The sequence below is a fragment of the Ahaetulla prasina genome, chromosome 13, assembly GCF_028640845.1.
Source record: "Ahaetulla prasina isolate Xishuangbanna chromosome 13, ASM2864084v1, whole genome shotgun sequence".
Taxonomy (NCBI): Eukaryota; Metazoa; Chordata; class Lepidosauria; order Squamata; family Colubridae; genus Ahaetulla; species Ahaetulla prasina.
The window spans coordinates 16,854,985-16,880,357 of record NC_080551.1 but is presented as its reverse complement, the minus strand read 5'-3'; the positions used below and the strand labels follow the sequence as shown (position 1 = coordinate 16,880,357).

The 25,373-nt window shown below is 43.1% G+C and overlaps 1 protein-coding gene across 3 annotated transcripts; it reads left to right on the top strand.

The window, feature by feature from the left end:
* Positions 1–1,780: 1,780 nt before the first annotated feature.
* Positions 1,781–24,194, top strand: HDC (histidine decarboxylase). 3 transcript variants are annotated; one of them, XM_058156166.1, is made up of 12 exons: positions 1,781–1,992; positions 3,937–4,109; positions 7,609–7,722; positions 11,118–11,240; positions 14,201–14,335; positions 16,273–16,416; positions 18,595–18,661; positions 21,473–21,635; positions 21,740–21,830; positions 22,329–22,427; positions 22,676–22,777; positions 23,335–24,194. In XM_058156166.1, the coding sequence occupies exons 1-12, from the start codon at positions 1,965–1,967 to the stop codon at positions 24,034–24,036; spliced, it is 1,941 nt and encodes a 646-aa protein (XP_058012149.1). In that variant the 5' UTR covers positions 1,781–1,964; the 3' UTR covers positions 24,037–24,194. The 3 variants fall into 3 exon arrangements, with proteins under 3 accessions (XP_058012149.1, XP_058012150.1, XP_058012151.1); XM_058156167.1 differs by lacking the exon at positions 3,937–4,109; XM_058156168.1 differs by lacking the exons at positions 1,781–1,992; positions 3,937–4,109 and adding an exon at positions 2,750–2,795.
* Positions 24,195–25,373: the final 1,179 nt, after the last annotated feature.

The following is a 25,373-nucleotide window of genomic DNA, read 5'->3' as shown; positions in this document are numbered from 1 at the left end:
TAGAAATCTACAACACACCTGGGTGTCTAATTCTTACAGGCATAAATCCAAAGTGATGAATACTCCAGATTTGGATAACTAGTTCATCAGAAGGGTATTTAGACCCTAGATTTCTCTCTCAGGCTGAGTTAATACGTTCTGTTGACTAAGACCCTGAAGGGGGAGACTCTCTGCAGCAACACAAATGTTCATTGTACATATCCGGCCCAGAGACCGTAGTTTGAGGACCCCTGATTTAGTGCAATGTAAAAAATGCAAATTATTTTTCTGGGGACCACCAAAATTTTCTCAAGGACCACCAGTTGGTAACCGCCGATCTAGATAATGCAGCAATTTGCTTCTGTTGCAAAAAGAATCTTGTATTCTAAGAATCTAGATTCCTTAAAATAAAATCTCCCTTTCTTGTCGTTGGACATCTTGTGTGAAAGAAAAAAAAAGGCAAAACCCGCTCAGAATAATACCAGGAATGTAAGTGACAATGTCACAATCTATTACTCATCTTTATAAATGTGTTTCTTGTGGCATGAATTTCACGAGCTTCATTGATGAAATTCGTGGCTTTGCACATGATAGAGTTGTGTGCTTGATTTCTATGTCATTTTTCGTCCAATCTAGAGCCCTCAGAAGGAGAACAAATTCTGATGGCCGGTCCCTTGGGTGAAATAAGAGGAAATTATGCAAAAGTATGAAGGATACAATTAGGAAGGGATAAACCAGAGGTGAGCACTTTGTTTAAAAATAAAACAATCGAGCTATAATTTCACAGCAAAGCGTAAATCCAAAATCTTTATCTCTTTTTTTGGAACAGAAATTTAATGGCGTTCTCTAAAGGTATGTTGGATATAAATGGAGTCTCTAGAAAGAAAGGCATTTATCCTTTGCGTGGTCTAGAGCAGGGATCTTCAAACTTGGCAACTTGTGGATTTGTGCATTTCAACTCCCCAGCCAGCCACTGAGTGTGGAAAGTCTTAAAATTGCCAAATTTGGAGAACCCCGCAATAAGCAATAAGCAATAAGAAAAGAGCTGGGATTGTCATCTGTTTCTAGAAGAAATTTAAGATATATGTGTGAGAAACGAAATTATATTTTGGATCTCTTACCCTGCAAATTCTTCTTTCGTTCTCATATTGTAAGAAGGAAACAGTGTCTGCTCCTGCCAGAATAGAGGGCCAAGTTAAGTGGAAAGAACAATATGTAGTAAGATGTTGGAATAATAAGTATGGTTATATCTCACAAGCATTTTTAGCATCGCATTCATGTCACATTTTAAGATAATAGAAAACTGTTGAGATCCTGAGAGACATTGACAACGTATTTACTTGTGGGGTAAGCTTATCTAGATTGCTGTTTCCTGATGGATATTTTTAGACTTTGGGTTTCACTCATCCTCTTTTCTCTGATTGTGTGTATCTTTTCACAAGTTTGGGCAGCTTCTGGACACTGTTTTGAATAATCTTTGGGCTATTTTCCTTGGTATTTTGCTCTGTCTGTCTCTCTCTCTTTCCCAAACATGGCATCAACTAAAACCAACCAAACCTTGTCTTCCGTGATTTAATTATACAACATTTTCCTAGAAGACGATTACTGAATTTATTTTCAATACCCAAACAGTTGGACTCACACAGTTTAATGCCCTTCCGTGCTATCTTTGTGCCTGGAGTCGACTGACTAGTTTCACCATTACTATTTGTTATTGGCCAGGCTGTGTGTTGTCTCCTGCTGTAGTAGTAATATAATGAACGGGACTCCAATTTGCTGAATATCAAAAGACTGCTAAACGAGCTGCAGGAAGAGAAGCAAATCGGGGAGGTTTCATCACAAGCTGATTTCCTAATAATTTGCTGACGTAAAGTTTGATAGAAGATATAAAAGGCTGCAGGATGAAGGCGACTCAGCTGAGCAAATAGCTGTCTGCGGTCCACGGATAACCATTAGAGAAAGAGGCAGTCTTTGTAAGAGTCCACATGGACCACGAAGAATACAGATGGAGAGGTGAGTCTGGGAAGGGGCACAGAAGGAGATTTGAACAACCGATTCCCATTGCTTTCAGCTCACTTCCATTGTTTGAACAGGATTGGGTAACTCCACTCAATTATTGACAGTTGCAGAAATCAAATGCCCGTGTTTAAAAACGAAGGCACCTGTCTAAACCAGGTGCACACAGGGTCTAAGAGAAGGAGGCTGCTGCTTTTGTAGTTTACCTGCAATTTTTTTAGGAGCATCTTATGATAGTCCAGACTTCGCCCAAAGAGCTCAATTATGTGTCCTCCAGAGCAGTGGTGAAATCCATTTTTTTTTACTACCAGTTCTGTGGGCATGGCTTGGTGGGTGTGGCAGGGGAAGGATACTGCAAAATCTCCATTCCCACCCCACTCCAGGGGAAGGATACTGCAAAATCCCCATTCCCTCCCCACTCTGGGGCCAGCTAGAGGGGGTATTTGCCAGTTCTCCGAACAACTCAAATTTTCCCCTACCGGTTCTCCAGAACCTGTCAGAACCTGCTGGATTTCACCCCTGCTGCAGAGGTTTTGGACTTCAAGGACATCAGCACCAGCCAATGAAGATGATGAAGTGGGGTTGAAGAACTAATTGTTCAAACCATCTTAGAAGGGGATGGCAGAACTTATTTCTGCCTTGCTCCACTGGCCGTGACACAGTGATGTATGATTCTCAGATATTGCCATACATCAACTGATTGCAACTCCTTGCCGTACTAGCTGGAGTTGATGGTAATCAGATCCCACCAACTCTTCAAGGAGCAAAGGCCTTCTCTTCTTTATTTTGCAGCCCCAAAGGTAGGCATGATTTCTTATAGGTAAATTCTTTTTCATTCATTAGCTGCTAATAATTCCCTCAATACTGTCAAACTATTCACTAAGGCTGCATTACTATTAAACTTCTCATCGTTCCCATCGCCCATCTCCTCCCACTTATGACTGCATGACTGTAACTTTGTTGCTTGTATCCTTACGATTGATATTGATTGTTTCCTAGTATGATTTGATTGCTTATTTGTACCCCATGACTATCATTAAGTGTTGTACCTTATGATTCTTGATGAACGTATCTTTTCTAGAATTCTAGAATTCTATTCTGTTCTGTTCTGTTCTGTTCTGCTCTATTCTATTCTATTCTATTCTATTCTATCCTACCCTACCCTATTCTACTCTACCCTACTTTACCGTATCCTACCCTACCCTACCCTACCCTACCCTACCCTACCCTACCCTACCCTACCCTACCCTACCCTACTCTATTCTATTCTATTCTATTCTATTCTATTCTATTCTATCCTACCCTACCCTACCCTACTCTATTCTATTCTATTCTATTCTATTCTACCCTACCCTATTCTACTCTACCCTACTTTATCGTATCCTACCCTACTCTACCCTACCTTACCTTACTCTACTCTACTCTACTCTATTCTATTCTATTCTATTCTATTCTATTCTATTCTATTCTATTCTATTCTATTCTATTCTATTCTATTCTATTCTACCCTACCCTACCCTACTCTACTCTACCCTACTTTACTGTATCCTCCCCTCCCCTCCCCTCCCCTATTCTATTCTATTCTATTCTATTCTATTCTATTCTATTCTATTCTATTCTATTCTATTCTATTCTATTCTATTCTATTCTATTCTATGGTTGGCTGCTCATGAGATTGGACACTGTACAGTGTATGTATGTAGATTTACTCAGAAATAAACCTTTCTATAAATCTTATAGAGCATGTGTGCCTCAAGACTGCAGCCTACTCATTTCCTCTTTAGCTCGTAGTACAGCAGTGGGCAAACATCTCATGGAGATTCTATCGATGCTTATTATCGTACTATATGTGCAAACTATGGCAGTCGCAACATGGATGTATGAAATGTCCCCAGTGGGCAGGAATGGTGTTTGTGAGCTCTCCTTGCTCCCGCTTCCTAGGGAAAGAGATGGTGGACTACATTTGCCATTACCTCACCAACATCCGGGAAAGGCGGGTATATCCTGATGTGCAACCTGGTTACATGAGAGATCAGTTGCCCGACGGAGCCCCCTTGGAGCCAGAAAGCTGGGATAATATCTTCAGAGACATAGAGAACATCATTATGCCTGGGGTAAGGACAGGTGTGCAATTGGTGAGAAAAAGAGGTCCCTGTAAAGGAACGGTCTCCCACCTAGCATTCTCTAGATGTGATGTGACTTCAGCTCTTTAGAGCAGGGGTCTCCAACCTTGACAACTTTAAGACTCGTGGACTTCAACTCCCAGAATACCTCAGCCAGCAAAGCTGGCTGAGGAATTCTGGGAGTTGAAGTCCACAAGTCTTAAAGTTGTCAAGGTTGGAGACCCCTGCTTTAGAGCCCTCACCAGCAAGGCCAACGGGCAGAATGGAAAGGATGGAGAACTAGAGAACCTTACTCTACATTATACATATACATATCATATACATATACAGTCAACAAGCAGAAATCAGTGGCTTGTTTAGTTCTCCTACTTGGTGGACCCAGACAGTCGGATCCTGATCCCTATCAATTTGCAAGCCTGGCCCCATGATCAGGGATGACGGGAGTCACAGCACAAACTTTTAAAAGGTGACACACATCCTGGACCTAAACTGTTTCAACTCCTACCCTCAAAACAACACTATAGCGCACTGCACACCAGAACAACTAGACACAAGGACAGTTTTCCCCCGAACGCCATCACAATCCCCTCAACACTGTCAAACTATTCACTAAGTCTTCACTACTATTAATCTTCTCATCGTTCCCATCACCCATCTCCTCCCACTTATGACTGTAACTTGTTGCTGTATTCTCACGATTTATATGGATATTGTTTCCTAGTATGATTTGATTGCTTATTTGTAACTTATGACTATCATTAAGTGTTGTACCTTAGGATTCTTGATGGATGTATCTTGTCTTTTTATGTACACTGAGAGCTTATGCACCGAAGACAAATTCCTTGTGTGTCCAATCACACTTGGCCAATAAAGAAATCTACTGTACTTATTTCCCATTCCTAATTCACCCAGTCGCTGTTTTGTTTTTAAGAAGAGATTGGGCAACCGTTTGTCTGTAATGGTACCTAGGGTCTCCTGTCCCAAATGGGTACTTTTTCAGAAGGCAACTGGACTTTCCTGTTTTTCTTTTTGAAGTCGTTTCGCTTCTCATCCCAGAAGCTTCTTCAGGGTCTCCTGCTTGAGCAGGAGTTTTGTGTTGTTGTTTTTTTGCTCCACGGATGATCCTTAGCAACATATAGAATAGAATAACAGAGTTGGAAAGGACCTTGGAGGTCTTCTAGTCCAACCCCCTGCTTAGGCAGGAAACCCTATACTATTTCAGACTAATGATTACCCAACAACTTCTTAAAAACTTCCAGCGTTGGAACATCCACAACTTCTGAAGGCAAGTTGTTCCACTGATTAATTGCTCTCACTGTCAGGAAATTTCTCCTTAGTTCTAAGTTGCTTCTCTCCTTGATTGGTTTCCACCCATTGCTTCTTTTCCTACCTTCAGGTGCTTTGGGGAACATCTTGACTCCCTCTTCTTTGTGGCAACCCCTGAGATATTGGAAGACTGCTATCATGTCACCCTGAGTTCTTCTCTTCATTAAACTAGACATACCCAGTTCCTGCAACCGTTCTTCATAAGTTTTAGCCTCCAGTCCCCTAATCATATATCCCAGATATCTGATGGAGAAGAGAAATTCTAACCGAAATAAAGGATCTAGCTGCAGATATGTATTCTGCTGGCTTCTCAGTGGAACTACCTTTTTACGCCTTGGCAGTTCACCTCTAAGAGTAATACTTGGAACTGAAGAGGACAATCTGATTTCTCAGGGCTCTTTTAAAATGGAGAAGAAAAAACTTGGGTGATTTTCTTGAGCTATCTCTTCTATCTTTATACAGCTGATCTGAATGCCAGTGCCAATTCAGCCCTGCAACCAGCATCAGATATGTTTTGATAACAGTGACAAAATAACGGACTCTTTCTTGAGCCACTTTCAATGCCACACACACACACACACACACCGTCGTTAGATACGACAAATCAGAACAGAAGAGAACTGTTTTCTCTTTACAACACAATTACCATCAGTTGGTCTGATCGAGATCGGTGTCATCCTTAAACGAGTGTAACTGTCTGTTACATTCAATTGGCCATCTTTACTGGTTGTTGTTTTTTTAATTGAAAAAGTTTTACAAAAACAATTAAATTTTTCCCCTCCCCTCCCCCCTCCCTCCCCCCTCCCTCCAAAACCCCCCTCCCTCCTGACTTCCCGGAGCAAACACAAGGTATAGTTCAATAAACAAACAGTCATACATTAAAATTTTAAAATCTAACACAATTATAATCCTTCTCATTCACATAACCTGACTTCTTCCGTTAAAATCAAAAACAACATCCTTCATTCAAAGGCAGTCTGAAATTTCTTAATCTGATATCTATTTTGAATATAATCAATCCAGTTCTTCCATTCATTTAAATATTTTTCTTGTATGGTGGACTTGTAAGAAAATTAAGTCTTTCTGGATAAAGAAGAAGATAAAGTTCGTGCCGCAATTTTTCCTTTTGGGAATAATAACAGACTGTACAGTGATTGAGACGAAATTGATTTTGAACTTAATAACAGCAGCAAGACTGTTAATTGGACAATATTGGAAGAAAAAAGAAGTACCCACAATAGAAGAATGGATATTGAAAGTTTCTAATTTGGCTGAGATGGCTAAAATCTCAGCCTTCTTGAAAGACAGTAATCAAGCCATCTTTACTGGTTTTTGAAGTCATCCTTCCCAAGTTCCCAACAGTCTTCCAATGTCACGGAGGAACTCCCAAATACACATCTGGAGAGGACCCATGTGAGCGAACACTGCCCCAAACTCAAAGAAGTTCTTACTGGATGATAGCTAGATAGTTCCTGCTCACATAAGTGAAGCATATTGTTGTATCATTGGCTATGAGATCTGATAGCAGTAGCACTTAGACTTATATACAGCTTCACAGTGCTTTACAGCCCTCTCTGTTTGCAGAATCATCCAATTGCCCCCAACCATCTAGGTCCTCATTTTACCCACCTCGGAAAGGATGGAAGGCTGAGTCAACCTTGAGCCTGGTGAGATTCGATCTGCCAAACTGCAGGCAGCTGGCAGCCCGCAGAAGTAGCCTGCAGTACAGCACTCTAATCATTGCGCCACCGCAGCTCATAGTTGTACAATTATCTGTTGCATTACAATTTACCTTCTAGATTAAAGGCAACATCTCCTTCCAGTTGACCTAAGGTCTTTAATGCAGCTATGTAATTTTCTTGGTAGCATTATGCACACACTTTGCTCTTGTCTTCATTCAGGATGTGTTCCAACTTCCCTGTGTTCCTTGATAGGAATTCTGACATAGATTACTTTCCAATCCAGAGCACGATTAGCCAAGGATTGCCAGCTGTTCAAGCAATTTTTTTTCATTACGGGAGGGCAAAGGAAAATAAGAGTCCTGACAAAGTTTCCTTTCCTTTGCCTGGACAGTTTATTTACATTGTCTTGCCTTTCTTGCCATCGTCTTCATTTCATGCTGGACCAGCTCATCGTATTTTTCCGTGCTCCTCTCTTCTTTTAGGTTGTCCATTGGCAAAGCCCACAAATGCATGCCTATTTCCCAGCTTTGACTTCCTGGCCTTCACTCCTTGGAGATATGCTAGCAGATGCTATTAACTGTTTGGGATTTACTTGGGTAAGTAACTCCAGCATTAAGATCTTCTGCTCAAAACCCCAGCGTCTCAAACGTGAGATCAAAGAATTTGTACTTGATCGGTTCTAGTGCTTAAGGTCATTTTGCACACGTTCAGTGTTTGTATAGTCATAATGTACAAACACCATGGATTGATAGCAATAGCACTTTGACTTATATACCACTTCACAGTGCTTTTACAGCCCTCTCTAAGCGGTTTACAGAGTCAGCCTATTGCCCCCAACAATTTGGGTCCTCATTTTACCCACCTCAGAAGGATGGAAGGCTGAGTCAACCTTGATCAATTGCCTATAACAGGGGTGTCAAACTTGATTTCATTGAGGGCCACTCAGTGGTTTGTGTTTGACCTCGGGGGCCAAGGTGAGCATGGCCAGCATGATGTCACTGGTGTTGGGGGACACCTGTGGTGGCCCGAGTGCTCTGCCAGCAAAAACGGGCTCCCGAGCTCTGTTTTCGGCTGGGACGGCATCCTGCAACCCTCTGCCAGAGAAAATGGAGTTTGGGAGGTCCGTGCACGGCCCTCACCAGCTCCCTTTTACTGGCAGAGGCACCACGGGCCAATCCTTCGCTATTTCCAGGGCGGCCCTATGGGCCAGATCTAAACACCTTGCAGGCTGGATCCGGCCCCCAGGCCTTGAGTTTGACACCCCTGGCCTATAACATTCCTTAAACTTTCCATGTGGTTAAACTAAATAAGAAAAGAAAGAGAGAATTAGCTGAAAGTTAGCTGAAAAGAGATAACATTCAAAGCATAGTAACTGGGGAATTCTGGGAACTGAAGTTCACATAGCTTTGCCAAGTTTGAAAAGCATTGAGCTGGTGTAGAGAATGCCAGGTGTTTTGCCTTTGCTTTCTGTTTCAAACCGACTCCAAACATGGGGTTTTTTTTTTAGAAACTCCTGCCTTAATAAATAACAAAGCAATATCTAGGTTCAGGGGTGAAATTCACTTACCTTTGCTACTGGTTCGCAAATGTGAGCGTGCGCCTCCTCTACACATGCTCAGAGCCTTCTGTGTATGCGCAGATGGTCAAAAACAGGATGCGATGAAGTCTGGGCGGGTTGGCGGAGCTTCCCACCACTGGCGTTACCGGTTCGCCCGAGCAGGTTAGAACCGGCTGAATTTCACCAGCCGGTTCTTCTGTCTAGGTTGGGGTCTCCAACCTTGGCAACTTTAAGACTTGTGGACCTCAACTCCCAGAATTCCTCAGCCAGGAATTCTGAGAGTTGAAGTCCACAAGTCTTAAGTCTTGTTTTCCGGGTGCGCTTCAAGGTATTGGTTACCACCTTTAAAGCGCTCCATGGCTTAGGACCGGGCTACTTACGGGACTGTCTACTGCCGGCCTCTATCTCCCAGTGTCCGGTGCGTTCCCACAGAGAGGGACTCCTCAGGGTGCCGTCAGCCAAACAATGTCGACTGGCGGCCCCCAGGGGGAGGGCCTTCTCTGTGGGGGCTCCTACCCTGTGGAACGAGCTTCCCCTTGGGCTTCGACAACTACCTGACCTTAGGACCTTTCGCCGTGAACTTAAAACCTATTTATTTCGTATGGCTGGACTGGCCTGATTTTAAATTTTAAATTTTAAATTTTTAATTGAATTTCGATGGGTTTTAAATTTTTGTAATTCTTATGAGGTGTAATGTTATGTTAAATTTTTTGGCAAATTTGAATCAGTTTTTTAAGGGTTGTTTTAATTATTGTGTTTGTTTCTGTTTGTATTTTATTTGCCTGTTCACTGCCCTGAGTCCTTCGGGAGAAGGGCGGTATACAAATTAAAACATCATCATCATCATCATCATCATCATCATCATCATCATCATTATTATTATTATTATTATTATTATTATTATTATTATTATTATTATTATTATTATTATTATTATTATTAAAGTTGCCAAGGTTGGAGACCCCTGGTCTAGGTTGCTCACCCTATGATTCAGAATATTTGTCTACCAATCATTCTTCCTGACAAACTTTTTAGGAAAGGGTCCCCACGAGGAGACTGGTTTCTGCTTAACCCGATGACGAGATATCCAGCAAAGCCAGGGAGCTGAGTTACTCTTGAGTTGTGTGTTACGTGACAGGAAAGCCCTACGTGAAAATTGCAAGCTGGCAAAACTCCAGGGCTTATTCAGAAGCCAAGCAGAAGGAAATGAAAAGCTAGTTAGGAATGAAAGCAGGGAGTGGGTAGCGGGCATGACATGACAGGCAGTTTCTCTCCCAAGTAAACAAGTGCCCACAAATGGGGAAACCCATTGCTTTGTGAGATGTTTCCCTTCTCTTGCAGTGACATAATTACCCTTCCCCACAGACACGTAAGCTGCATTCTCTACCGAACCTATGAAACATCCGAACCGTACTGAGGGACTCATTTCCACCTGGGGCCGTATGTGTACAGGTAGCCCTTGACTTACAGCAGTTCGTTTAGTGACGGGTCAACATTACACTGAAAAAGCGACTTATGTCCGTTTTTCACACTTATGACCGTTGCAAAATCTCCCTGATCAAAATTCAGACGCTGGGCAGCTGTCTCGTATTTATGATGGGGGCAATGTCCTATGGAGTCATGTGATCGTGTTTTGCGACCTTCCGACAAGCAAAGTCCATGGGGAAGCCAGACTAACAACTGGGTCACTAACCTCACAACGGCAGTGATTCACTTAACAACCGGCGAGAAAGGTCGTAAAAATGGGACAAAGTTAACAAATGACTCACTCAGCAACAGATACGTTGGGCTCAGTTGTGGTTGTAAGTCAAGGACTACCTGTACCCCACAAAGGACTTTTTTAGGTTCACAAATGACTATTATTGCAGTAAATATTGGGGGCCAGTCTGTGTGTAAGGAACAACTGCTGTGGGACTTGTGCCAAAAATATAACAACGGTGACCTGTGTATATAGGAGACCCATAGACGCAATCATAAGAGAAGACCTAAAATAGAGTCTAAAATTTGTGAAGCCTGATGTCCAGGTTTGAGTAGTTTGGAGAACCAGCAGTAAAAATTCTGACTGGCCCTACCCCCATCTATTCTCTGTCTCCCGAGTTCCAGCTGATCGGGAGGAAATGGGGATTTTGCAGTATCCTTCCCCTGGAGTGGGGTGGGAATGGAGATTTTACAGTATCCTTCCCCTGCCACGCCAACCAAGCCATGCCACACTTACCAAGCCACACCCACAGAACCAGTAGTAAAAAAATTTGAAACCCACCACTGACATGTTTGGTGCGGACTGCACATGTGTCTGCAGCATGCATTTGGTGTGCATTGTGAACGCATGTGTGCACTGTGCATCTGGTGTGCACCGCACATGCGTGGGCAATGAACCGGTGGCAATTTGCAGAGGATTTCACCACTGCCCCCACTGTGTTTTCTTCCCCTAAGGCATCCAGTCCAGCTTGCACAGAACTGGAAATGAACGTGATGGATTGGTTGGCTCAAATGATGGGTCTTCCGGAAACATTCTTGCATTATCATCCAGGTGGCAAAGGTGGTGGCATCTTGCAGGTAAATGAGTGGATGAATTGATTGATTGAGTGAGTGATTTAATGTGCGTCACTATCTATTCACCGCGCTGTGACTGATTCTGAAGGTTCACTGTTGTTAATCTGAGCATAGCAATAGCACTTAGACCAGTGGTTCTCAACTTTTATAGTGCTGCGACCCCTTTAATACAATTCCCCACGATGTGGCGACCCCTTTAATACAATTCCCCACGAGGTGGCGACCCCAACCATAACATTATTTTCATTTTGAATTTATCGCGCCTAAAGCCGTATTGGCTAGCGATCTGAACTGCTTGCGATTGCCTTGAGGACGGAGGCATTAAAACGGAGACTCCTCCCCTATTAAGTTTATCACGCCTGAAGCCAGATTAGGCTAGCGATTGGGAGTGATTGCAGCTGGCTTGAGAGGGAGACATCAGAGCAAAGATTTCTCTCTTTTTTAATTCATCACGCCTGAAGCCGAATTCGGCTAGCGATTTGAGGAGCCTGCAGCTGGCTTGTGGAGTCAACCATTGGAGCGCGATTCTTTGACTCACAAGTATACGTCCCATATTTCCGATGGTCTTAGGTGACCCCTGGCAAATCGTCATTCGACCCCCAACAGAGTCGCGACCCACAGGTTGAGAACCGCTGACTTAGACTTATATACCGCTCCACAGTGCTTTATAGCCCTCTCTAAGGGGTTTATAATGTTAGCAGTTTGTCCCCAACAATCTGGGTCCTTATTTTACCGACCTCGGAAGGATGGAAGGCTGAATTAACCTTGAGCCAGTCAGAATCAAACTCCTGGAGTGAACAGTGAGTTAGCCTGCTTAGAACATGTGGCTGCATCTGGTACTCCTTCGGCCAATTTGGTGATCTCCAAATATGTTGGAGCTACAGATTCCAAAACTCACATGCAGGAAGGTTAGAAATCATAGATTCATGGAATTGGAGAGAATCTTAGAGGCCATCTATCTCTAGTCCCAATATAAATTTAAAATGCCTTTATATCTTCTTGATAAATTCTTTTCTGGTGTGGTATAATAACAGTACATCATTTTATGAACGTTCTCTATAACAGAATAGAATAGAATAGAATTCTTTATTGGCCAAGTGTGACTGGACAGAGAAGGAATTGTCTTGGTGCATACGCTCTCAGTGTACATAAAAGAAAAGATATGTTCATCAAGAATCATAAGGTACAACACTTAATGATAGTCATAGGGTACAAATAAGCAATCAGGAAACAATATCAATATAAATCATAAGGATACAAGCAACAAAGTTACAGTCATAAGTGGAAGGAGATGGGTGATGGGAACGATGAGAAGATTAATAGTAGTGCAGACTTAGTAAATAGTTTGACAGTGCTGAGGGAATGATTTTTTTAGCAGAGTGATGGTGTTCGGGAAAAAACTGTCCTTGTGTCTAGTTGTTCTGGTGTGCAGTGCTCTATAGCGTCATTTTGAGGTTATATCAGATTATAACACAATGTAAGTTTCAATTCTTTCATATTTTCCCATTGTTCTACAGTGGTACCTTGGTACTCAACCGCTTTGAAACTCATCGAATTGGGTACTCAGCCCATTCTGATAGGGAAATTTTGCCCCAATACTCATTGTTTGTTTGGTACTCAATGCACAGGCTTGAACCTGTCAGTGTCAGCTGCCTTGTGACTCACTACATTATTCCTTGTGGGAAAAATTTGGTACTCATCATTTTTGGTACTCATCACATCTCCCAGAACCAATTAATGATTAATACCTAGGTATCACTGTATCTACATACTATAACCTATTTTTAGATTAAACGTATTTTATCATATGTTTTAAAAAACTTGTTCTTCTTCCATTTCCAAATTTTAATGAAAGTTTATACATTTTAGCACCTTTGCTTAGCAATGCTAATTCTGGACCCAAATGTGGTTATAAGTTGAGGAATAGTGGCTGATCTGCAGGAAGTCATCAATCTTCCTTCAGCCAGGAACTATTGGTGTCATAAGATTTCCCAATCAGATCCTTGCAGAGACCACAGACAGAGTACAAACGGAGTGTTTTGAGAAGTGAATATTATTGTTTGTGACGAATAGACTGTCATTGGAACGAGATAGGACATGCAGTCTGAAGTTCTCCAGATATTTCAGCCTTCAATTCTGCATAGCAATGGCAAATAAAATATCTACAGACCCCTCACATCTTGGACATAAATTGTTTCTGGCTGCTACCCTCAAAACTACACTATAGAACAACAAGACACAAGGACAGTTTCCCCCCCAAATGCCATCACTCTGCTAAAGAACTAATTCCCACAACACTGTCAAATTAACTACTAAAACTGTGTTACTATTCTGCTTCTAATCCTTACTAGTACCTATCTCTTCCCACTTATGGCTATATCCATGTTGCTTGTATCTTTACAACTTATATTGTTTTTACTGCTTCCTAGTATGATTTGATCGCTATTCTATGACTATCACTAAGTGATATATCTTATGATTCTTGACGAATATATATTTTATTTTTTCTTTATGTACACTGAGAGCTTATGCACCAAAGACAAATTCTTTGGGTGTCCAATCACACTTGGCCAATAAAGTATTCTATTCTGTTCTGTTCTGTTCTGTTCTGTTCTGTTCTGTTCTGTTCTGTTCTGTTCTACCCTACCCTACCCTACCCTACCCTACATTCCATTCCATTCCATTCCATTCCATTTCATTCCATTCCAAGGACTATGGTCCAAAAATATCTGGAGGAATGAAGTATGCCTAATATTGCTCTAAGATTAAGTGTTCTATACTGCTTGCAGTTAGAAAGTCAGCAAACGTTTGATGAAAAAAAATGGGAAGGAGACTGCAACTTAAATTATGACATTTGAATATAGTCTTAGGATCATCTTGGCATTTGGATGGACTAGGATATTTTCCACCTCAAATATAAGCTATTGTTAGAGGTTTTTCTCCTCTCCACCTTCTCCCTGCAGAGCACAGTTAGTGAATCCACCCTGATCGCTCTCCTAGCAGCCAGAAAGAATAAAATCCTCGAAATGAAAACCTCTGAGCCAGATGTGGATGATTCCATTCTGAATTCTCGCCTCATTGCATATGCTTCTGATCAGGTGAGTTCTTGTTGCATATAATTCTGTGTGAACTTTTAAGTTTTTAACTGGAATCTGGGGAAAAATAATCATGGTCAACAGAGGCAGGGAACAGAAGCCAAAAATGATGGTGGCCATAACCCTGCCCTAGAAATGCAGAATAGAATACAGAATAACAGAGTTGGAAGGGGCCCTAAAGGCCATCTAGTCCAACCCTCCACTCAAGCAGGAGACCCTATACCTGTGATGGCGAACCTATGGCAGGTGTGCCACAGGTGGCATGCATAGCCATATCAGTGGGCACGCAAGCTCAGCTCTGGCTTCGGACCAGAAGTTGGCAAATGGGCCATTTTCGGCCTCCGGAGGGGTAGGGAAAGCCGTTTTTTGCTCTCCCCAGACTCCTAGAGGGGCTCTGGAGACTGGGGACAGCAAAAATGGGCCTTCCGGTCCCACCAGAAGTTGGCAAACGGGTCGTTTCTGGCCTCCAGAGGGCCTCCGGGATGTGGGGAAGGCCGTTTTTGCCCTCCCCAGACTCCTAGAAAGGCTCTGGAGCCAGGTGACAGAGAAAAACTGGCCTACCACGCCATCGCATGCCAGGATAGTGGGGAGTGGGGGGGGTTGCATGCGTGAGGGTGGGGCGCATAGAATTATGAGTCTGGACACACATTCAGACGACCCACCTACCCACCCAGGCATGCGATGGTTAAAAAGGTTAGCCATCACTGCCCTATACCATTCTGGACAAACGCACGTCCAATCTTTTCCTGAAAACCTCTAGTGATGGAGCATCCACAATTTCTGGAGGCAAAACCCATTCCGCCAATTAATTGTTCTCCCTGTCAGGAAAATGCTCCTTAGTTCTAGGCTGGATCTCTCTTTGCTAAGCTTCCGTCCCTTACTTCCTGCTTCCTATTCATATCTGTCACATGGACGTCACCCCTTCACACATGCAAATACATTAAAGCCTGGCGCATAGGCTTTTTTCCCCCTTTCATGCGGCTGTGTTCTCAGATGGCAACAGGACAAGCAACCAGGACCTCTGGTGGCTCAGACTGCTAAGACAGTCTGTTATTAACACAGCTGCCTGCAATTACTGCAGGTTCAAGTCCCACCAGGCCCAAGGTTGACTCAGCCTTCCATCCTTTATAAGGTAGGTAAAATGAGGACCCAGATTGTTGGGGGCAATAAGTTTATTTATTTATTTATTTATTTTTGTCACAACATCATACAAAAAGATTATATAGTATATAAACATATAAACATATATATGAGTAAATGTTAGGAGGTATAAGCACATATATATATATATATAGTTGACTTTGTATATAATATACAAATGGATGAAGACTATTGCTTGACATAGTGTAAGCCGCCCTGAGTCTTCGGAGAAGGGCGGGATATAAATGCAAATTTAAAAAAAAGGGTTTAGCTAACCAACTCGTAAAGTCTTCATTATTTATTATTGTGTGTTTCCCCATATATACCTTTTGAACAGCAGGGGGCAGCCTTGCCTAGGAATGGTGGGTTTAAAGGCACTTGAGATTCAGACAGGAATGGATGCAGTTTTATCCTGGCACCCCTGAAAAAAAATACACACACACACACACACACACACACACACACACACACACACACACACACACACACACACACACACATATAGTCATCAGGTGCTTACATTTACCTACTACCATCATATGTATCTTGCCTTTAATTGGACTCTTATGATGTCATCTCGACCATCTCCCAAGCCCCTGAGGGCAGGACAAGAAATAACAGAAGGAAACTCATCAAGGAGAGAAGCAACTTAGAACTAAGGAGAAATTTCCTGACATTGAGAACAATTAACCAGTGGAACAGAAGTTGCCTCCAGAAGTTGTGGCTGCTCCAATACTGGACGTTCTGCATTCTGTCCTCATCCAACCCGATTGTCTCCAATCTGTGTCTTCTTTATCCAGGCTCATTCCTCCGTTGAAAAGGCAGGTTTGATTTCCCTCGTGAAAGTGAGGTTTCTGCCAGTCGATGAGGATTTTGCCCTGAGAGGGGAAACCCTGAGCAAAGCGATGCAGGAGGACCGAAACCGTGGCCTGGTGCCTATTTTTGTAAGTGTCGTTTGTTCTCTCGCTCTTTGGGTGATACAGGCTCAAACTTAATCCCTCCAAGACGGAGTGGCTGTGGATGCCGGCACCTCGGTACAGTCAGCTGCAGATGCGGCTGTCTGTCGGGGGTGAATCATTGGCCCCGATGGAGAAGGTACGCAACTTGGGCGTGCTCCTGGATGGCCGGTTGTCCTTTGAAGACCATTTGGCGACCGTCTCCAGGAGAGCATTTTATCAGGTTCGTCTGATCCGCCAGTTGCGGCCCTTCCTGGACCGGGATGCCTTATGCACAGTCACTCATGCCCTTGTTACCTCTCGCCTGGACTACTGCAATGCTCTCTACATGGGGCTCCCCTTGAAGAGCACCCGGAGACTTCAGCTAGTTCAGAAAGCGGCTGCGCGGGTTATTGAGGGAGCGTCTCGGAGCTCCCACATAACACCTATCCTGCGCAGACTGCACTGGCTACCTGTTGCTTTCCGGGTGCGCTTCAAGGTATTGGTTACCACCTTTAAAGCGCTCCATGGCTTAGGACCGGCTATCTACGGGACCGCCTACTGCCGGCTTCTATCTCCCATCGTCCGCACGCCCCACAGAGAGGGACTCTCAGGGTGCTGTCAGCCAAACAGTGTCGACTGGCGGCCCCAGGAGGGCCTTCTGTGGGAGCTCACCCTGTGGAACGAACTTCCCTCGGACTTCGACAATTACCTGACCTTAGGACCTTTCACGAACTTAAAACTTATTTATTTCATATGGCTGGACTAGCCTGATTTTTATTTTTATTGGATGGGTTTTAAAATTGTGTTATTTTACAGGGAGTATGTTTTTAACGCTTTTGGGCATTTAAATTAGTTTTTAAGGGTTGTTTTTAAATTATTGTGTGTATTTATATTTTATCTGCCTGTTCACCGCCCTGAGTCCTTCGGGAGAAGGGCGGTATACAAATTAAAATATTATTATTATTATTATTATTATTATTATTATTATTATTATTATTATTATTATTATTATTATTATTATTATTATTATTATTATTATTATTATATGACAATTGCTCCATCCCATCTGAAAAGCAGGCAAGGATTTTTCCTGCTACCCTATCACAAGAGTTAAAGGGAAAATTGCCTTTAAGTTTACTCGACTTAGGAGTAAAGTTCAAAGTTACAAAAAAAAAAGTTACTTACGACCTGCATTGATGGCCATCGGCAGATGGGTTGGTGGTACATTTAACAAATAAATATCATTCTTTGTAGTATGTTTAATTCCTAAAAATCGTCCCTTTTTTCAAAGGGCAATACCATAAGCGGTTGATCTGAGAAAGCAGGTACATCGGCCAGCAGAAAACTGAAGTACAAAAATAGAGAAAAAAATTAAAAACCCACGAATAGGGGAAAGAGCTAATTGCACTGAGATAGACTGAATGGTCTTTAATACATTGTCAAATATAAGTTCTGTATAGATAATTTGTTGTTATGGGCCAAAGCCTGGTGCATTGAAGAGAAGAGAGGAAAAGGGGAGGGGAGAGGAATGGGGGAGAGGAGGGGAGAGGAGAGGAAAAGGGGAGGGGAGGGAAAAAGGGGTAGAGGAGAGGAATGGGGAAAAGGAGAAGAATGGGGAGAGGAGAGGGAAAAGGGAAGGAGGAGAGAAAAGGGAGGGAGAAGGGAAAAGGGGTGGAGGAGAGGAGGGAGAGGAATGGGGAGTGGAGAGGAATGGGGAGAGGAGGGAGAGGAGAGGAAAAGGGAGGGGAGGAAAAGGGAGTTGGGAGGGAAAAGGGAGGGAGAGGAATGGGGAGGGGAGGGAGAGGAAAAGGGAGGAGAGGAATGGGGAGGGGAGGAGAGGAAAAGGGAAGGAGGAGAGGAAAAGGGGAGAAGGGGAAAAGGGGTGGAGGGGAGGAAGGGAGAGGAATAAGGGAGGGGAGAGGAATGGGGAAGGGGAGAGGGGAAAAGGGGAAGGAGGAGAGGATAAGGGGATGGGAGAAGAATGGGAGAGGGGAGAGGAGAGGAAAAGGTGAGGGAGGAGGGGAAAAGGGGTGGAGGAGAGGAGGGGAGAGGAATGGGGAGGGCAGGGGAGAGGGAGAGAGAGAGGAGAGGAGAGGACCCTTTTTTCACCAACTCCCCTCCTTTTATTTAAGTTTCTAATGTATTTGTTTCAAAATATTTTAATAAATCTCTGGTTTTGTCTAGGTTTGTGCCACTCTGGGAACAACTGGTGTGTGTGCTTTTGACTGCCTTTCAGAACTAGGTCCGATATGTAAGTAATTATACACCACTTATCTAAAAGGTCCTTCCTGGGAAGTCTAGTTGTGGACTAAGTCTGCTTCTCCTCGGAGTACAGACAGTCCTCGACTTACGACCACAACTGAGCTCAAAATCTATGCTGTTAAGTGAGACCTTTTGTTAAGGGAGTTTTGCCCCATTTTTCTGACTTTTCTTGCCACGATCGTTAAGTGAATCCCTGCAGGTATTAAATAAGTACCACAGTTGTTAAGCGAATTCTGGTTTCGCCATGGACTTTGCTTGTTAGAAAGGTCACAAAAGGGGATCACGTGACCCTGGGACACAGCAAGCATCATAAATGAGTGAGTCAGTTGTCAAGCATCCACATGGGGCTGCCCTTGAGGTGCACCCGGAGGCTGCAGTTAGTCCAGAATGCAGCTGCGCGAGTAGTAACGGGAGCCACTCGTTGCTCCCACGTAACACCACTGCTACGCAGTCTGCACTGGCTTCCTGTAGTCTTTCGGGTGCGCTTCAAGATTTTGGTTACCACCTTTAAAGCGCTCCAGGGTTTAGGACCCGGGTACTTATGGGACCGCCTACTGTTACCTCATGCCTCCCACCGACCCGTACGCTCTCACAGAGAGGGTCTCCTCAGGGTGCCGTCCGCCAAACAATGTCGGCTGGCAGCCCCCAGGGGAAGGGCCTTCTCTGTTGGAGCTCCTACGCTCTGGAACGAACTTCCCCCTGGCCTACGCCAAGTGCCTGATCTTCGAACCTTTCGCCGTGAGCTAAAAACATACTTATTTATTCAAGCGGGACTGGCTTAATAGTTTTATTAATTTTAATTGGGGTTTTATTGTGTTAGGGTTTTTAAATTTTTAAATTTTTAAATTTTTAAAATTTTTAATGTCGGCCTTTTTCTAATATGCTCTGTTTTAAATTTTTTGTTTTAATTGTATATATTCTGAGTTTTTATCTTTTCGGCTGTACACCGCCCTGAGTCCTTCGGGAGAAGGACGGTATAAAAATCTAATAAATAAATAAATAAATAATAAATAAATATGTAAATCACGTGACCATGGGGTCATGCTGGTCTGTAGCTGTGAAAAACGGTCGCAAGTCACTTTTTCCAGTGCCGTTGTAACTTTGAACGGTCACTAAACGAACTATTGTAAGTCGAGGTCTACCTGTATTCTCAGATCCCTGGTCTCCCAGGGCAGATCAGGGAAGCAGGAGATAAATGTTTGGGTGGCTCCTTGTGATCAACGGGACTTCCCTTCTATTTTCACCGCCACCATAAAACGAAATACTAGAATGTGCAGAAATGGATAGATTAACACTTGAAATTAAAGAGAAGGAAGATACGGAATATTTTGAAACGTGGGATTCGTTTTTATCAATGGTTAAATAACAGAAACAGAAGTTAAAACATTTAAAATGATAAGAGGAGGATTAACTTTACCATGAGGGTTTATTACGATATGTTTATTATTAATAGGATTTAGCATTAGCAATTTTGTATTAATATTAGGTTGAGAAAACACGGTTATTATATGATCACTACTAATGAACATGATGATGATGATGACTGTAATAATAATAACTGTAATAATAATAATAATAATATTTTAATTTGTATACCGCCCTTCTCCCAAAGGACTCAGGGCGGTTTACAGCCACAATAAAAATACAGCAATACATACAATATTAAAAACAAACATTAAAAAACTTATTAAATTTGGCCTAATATTAAAATACAAGTAACACTAAAAGTTAATATAAAATTAAAACCCCATAAAATCAGCTAAAAATTGAAATTAAAATTCAAGCCAGTCCAGCAAGACGAAACAAATAAGTCTTAAGTTCGCGGCGAAAGGTCCGAAGGTTAGGTATTTGTCGAAGTCCAGGGGGAAGCTCGTTCCACAGACTGTAACCAGACAACACACTATTTATATAGACATTGAAACTATTGTTCTTTCTTTATATAGTAAAAATAAAATAAAAATATTAAAAAAAAAGAAGATAAATGTTTCAGGATCTTTCAGAGAGATTTCTCAAGGCAGCTCCTTCCGGTTCGCAAATGTGAGCACATGCGTGTCCACACATGCGCCCATCCTTCTAGGAATGTGCTTTGCTGGAGTGTGTGCCTTCCGTGCATGCGCCTAGCCTCAAAAACGTGCCTAAATAGGATGCCGTAGAGACGGGGTGGGTGGCCAGGCCCATCAGCGATTTCCGCTACCGGTACGGGCAATCCGGTCCGAACCAGTTGAATGCCACCTCTGACTTCAACTCCCAGAATTCCTGAGCTGGTGCCCTGCTCCTCTTTCACTCTGCTTTCCACCCGTCCATCTTTTTGATTATCATATGGATATAATCTCTTGTTCGTTTTCGTTACTTATTATTTTACTTCTGTTTTGTTCACACTGCTTTCATTTTCTTGCTATTATTATAAGCTATCTAGATTATCCCCATGGTGAGATAGGCAGGAAAGAAATTTAACCAACCAATTAACCAATGTCCTTTGGGGGTTTGCATATGATCAGCCATCCAATAAAATGGGATTTTGTTTTTGACACAGATTTCTCTCCAGGTGCTAGGAGTGGTGCGGTGGCTTAGAGGTAGAGCTCTCGCCTCACAATCAGGAGGCTGTGAGTTCAATCCTAAGCAGAGGCAGATATTTCTCTCTCTGGGCACACTGAGAATATAACTGCGGAACAAAACTCTGCATTGGCAAACAGGAAGGGCATCCGGCCAGTCAACACTCTGCTAGCTCCATTCAGTTGCCCAGACTCCACCTCGCAAGGGATTATGGGGTTGTTAAAAGAAGATGATGATTTCTCTCTAGGTGCTAAAGAGGGTCTTTGGCTTCATGTGGACGCTGCCTATGCTGGAACAGCATTTCTGTGTCCAGAATACCGATTTTTTCTCAAGGGAATTGAATATGCCGATTCGTTTACCTTCAATCCTTCCAAATGGATGATGGTTCACTTTGATTGCACAGCATTCTGGTGAGTGCCGAAAACATTCCCCATCCCTCATCTGTCTGACATGCCCAATCTGTGGAGTTCTTCCCAATTGGCTTATCTTGTTCTCTCTTTTCATCCTCTAAAAGGGTTAAAGATAAATACAAGCTCCAGCAAACTTTCAGTGTTAACCCCGTCTACCTCAGACATCCAAATTCTGGATCAGCGACTGATTTCATGGTGAGAATTTTCGGCTTATCCTTCAGCAAGAAGAGGCTACAGAATTCCTTCTCCTCCCCTCCCCATGCCCCCCCCCAAAAAAAAACAGCAGTGAAGGGAATCAGGATGGGATTCAGAAGCGAATGGAATTTGTGAAGTAAACTTGTAGACTTTTCCTAGCTCAACTTTTCTGTCATTTCATGCCAATTGGATCAGAACTGTTGCTAAGTGATAGGGTAGTTTTCTTGCTTTCGAGCTAGTGTATTGAGTTATTGTGCAATTATGCAGTTGCGATGCATGAAATAAACCATGGTTGAACAAACCATGATTGGGGCCAGCCTTATGAACTGTGCCATACAATCCTTCAATTCAACAATAAATTCCACACAGCTGCCCACCTCTTCCCTTTTATCTGAGCCGTTATAACAGAATAACAGACTTGGAAGGGACCTTGGAGTCTTGTTATCATTATTATTAATGATTTATTCTTATTAAACATTATCATGCTTTTCTTTGCAGAATTGGCAAATCCCGCTGAGCCGAAGGTTTCGCTCTCTAAAACTCTGGTTTGTGATTCGCTCATTTGGTGTGAAAAAACTTCAGGAGCATGTCAGACATGTAGGTGAATTAGAAAAATAAATGTAAATAAGAATACTTTGTCCCCAATAGCTAACTGTGCTCTACTGCACAACAGGAGGCTGTTGTCTCACTTAGCAACATAAATTTGGGGCCCAATTGCGGTCGTAAGTCAAGGACTACCTATATGGAGCAATCTGTTCTCCTACAAATAATGGGGCAACCCTGTAGACTGTCACCATAGCTGTGTTATTGAAAATAATTATCGACTTTGTTTTCGGAAATCCCAGGGGACTGAAATGGCCAAGTATTTTGAGTCACTGCTCAGAAACAACCCCTTGTTTGAAATCCCAGCTAAGAGGCATCTCGGACTAGTAGTTTTTCGTCTAAAGGTAACATTTTCCTATAGTATTTTACTATGACTTATGCCATTCTCTTGTAATGGGCTTCCTTCTCTGTGCATTGGACTTCAGTTCCCATGCTGGCGGGGAATGATGGGCACTGAATTCCAGCTCATCAGGCCAGCGTCAAGTTGTTTTGTCTGGAGGTGGCTGATGAGGAAGAAGAGGAACAGCTGCATCCAGTGCCTGATGCGTGGATGCGCAGAAGGCAGAGGAGAGGAGAGCAGTGGAAATCTATGGGCCGGTCCTTGAGATGGAAGAGCCACCGCTGCTAGTGAAGCCCCACCCTAGCTCTGGGGATAAAAGGCAGGGGGCGGAGATGAATAGGTGTGGCAGACAACTATTCATCTTCTGGCTGGCCAGACTTGTTAGCTTTTTGCCAGGGCTGCTGGTGCTCCAAAAAATGGAATTTTTGAGTTAACTTCAGAGGGTTTGTCGTGTTTGGAGAACAAAGCAGGATTAATACTGTCTTTCAGTGGTACATGTGTATGTATCTTAAAGATTCTTTCTCAATGACTATCCTGAGAAACTCCTTCTTTCCCAAACAGGGTCCCAATTGGATGACCGAGAAGCTCTTAAAAGACCTGAACAAATCAGGCAAGCTGTTTGTCATCCCGGCAACCATTCAGGAGAAGTTGATCATCCGCTTCACGGTAACGTCTCAATTCACCACGCGAGAGGATATTCAGCGAGACTGGGCCCTCATCCAACAGACGGCGGTCAACATCTCCAGTCAATCTCTCCTCATCCCAGAGGAGAAGGCCCAAATCCCCAGCCAATTCATCGGCTCCAGTTCAAAAGCAGCGGCTATCGCTCCGCCTATTTTCACCGAGAAAGAAAAAGGTAGAATCGCTCCTTTCGGCAGGATAACGACCCAGCCTCGGAGAGGGTCTCTCAACTCTTCCTTGTCGCTGTTGAACGGATACATCCCAAAGGCCAAAGAGCCTCATTTGGATGAGAGCTTCACAGAAAACAGTCGGCATCTGACCAACTGCGACTTGCCTTCTGTCTTGAATTTATCAGCTCAAAGCAAGAAAAAAACACTCCGCTCCTACAGCTTGGACAGCCCTTTGGAGAACATACCTTGCGCTGGCAGGAAATTCCTTTCCAAGCTGCCCAAAGAAATCCTGATGATCAAGAAAGAAGATCTGAAGAAACAGCCCCAGTTTTACCACATGCCCAGTTTTCCCGAATGCACCATTCAGTGCGGTCTCCAGTTGCCATGTTGTCCTCTTCAGGCTATTATCTAGCTCTTAAGAGCCTTCCTCCCATAGCATGACAACCTAAGTCTGATTATTTTTTATGCAAGATTGTAATCTATGGCCCAGTAATATCACAGTTGCAGATCTTATTTTTTTAAAAAGAGCCTGTATACCGAGTAAGTTCATAAAGTAAATAAAATATTTAATCTTCGCACCTAGAGTTTCAGTTTTCATTTCTGCTGGCCACGTATTGATTATTGATTTGGTCCACACTATGCGTTGAGACTATGGTTTTCCCAGTTGCAATGTGTGGCTGTGAAAGTTGGACCATAAGAAAGGCCAAGTGACAAAGAATTGAGGCCTTTGAACTCTGGTGCTGGAGAAGACTCCTGCGAGTCCCTTGGACTGCAAGGCGATCCAACCGGTCAGTCCTAGAGGAGATCAACCCTGACTGCTCTTTAGAAGGCCAGATCCTGAAGATGAAACTCAAATACTTTGGCCACCTAATGAGAAGGAAGGACTCACTGGAGAAGAGCCTAATGCTGGGAAAGATTGAGGGCAAAAGAAGAAGGGGATGACAGAGAATGAGGTGGCTGGATGGAGTCACTGAAGCAGTAGGCATGAGCTTAAATGGACTCCAGAGGACGGTAGAGGATAGGAAGGCTTGGAGGAATGTTGTCCATGGGGTTGCGATGGGTTGGCCACGACTTCGCAACTAACAACAACAACATGTTGAGACAGGGTTTTATTGAATAACCTACTCCTAGTCATATTCAAGCTAAGCCACAAATCACAGCAAATTCAAACATTCAGTAAATACTACCCATTGTCTTCCTTTGAGTGAGGCATGTAATCAATCTGGAATAACTATTAACAATTATCCTCAAAAGGGGTGGCCAAAGAGTGTGGTTAAAAAAAACAAAGATGGCAACCACAATAGTGCAAATGAAAAACACAAAACACAGGCACTTTGATTGCACCACCTTCACCATCCTAATTTTAAAAAAAAATCATACTACAGACATCCCAAGCTTATTCTGGAAAAAAAGGATGGAAAGAACAAGAGATGTTCAAGCATAATATGAGCCACAGTGGCACGGTGGTTAGAGGGCAGTACTGCAGATTACTTCTGCTGCCTGCTGGCTGCCTGCAATTTGGCAGTTCAAATTCATTTCACCAGGCTCAAGGTTGACTCAGCCTTCCATCCTTCCAAGGTAGGTAAAATGAGGATCCAAATTGTTGGGGGCAATAGGCTGACTCTGTAAACCAGTGGTGGGATTCAAATTTTTTTACTACTGGTTCTGTGGGTGTGGCTTGGTGAGCATGGCATGGCTTGGTGGGTGTGGCAGGGGAAGGATACTGTAAAATCTCCATTTCCTCCCGAT

Coding starts and splice junctions, on each gene's coding strand:
- HDC (XM_058156166.1), top strand. CDS start 1,965: ATGGACCACGAAGAATACAGATGGAGAG. Junction 7,723..11,117: donor ACTGTTTGGGATTTACTTGG/GTAAGTAACTCC, acceptor TCTTCCCCTAAG/GCATCCAGTCCAGCTTGCAC. Junction 22,778..23,334: donor TAGTAGTTTTTCGTCTAAAG/GTAACATTTTCC, acceptor TTTCCCAAACAG/GGTCCCAATTGGATGACCGA.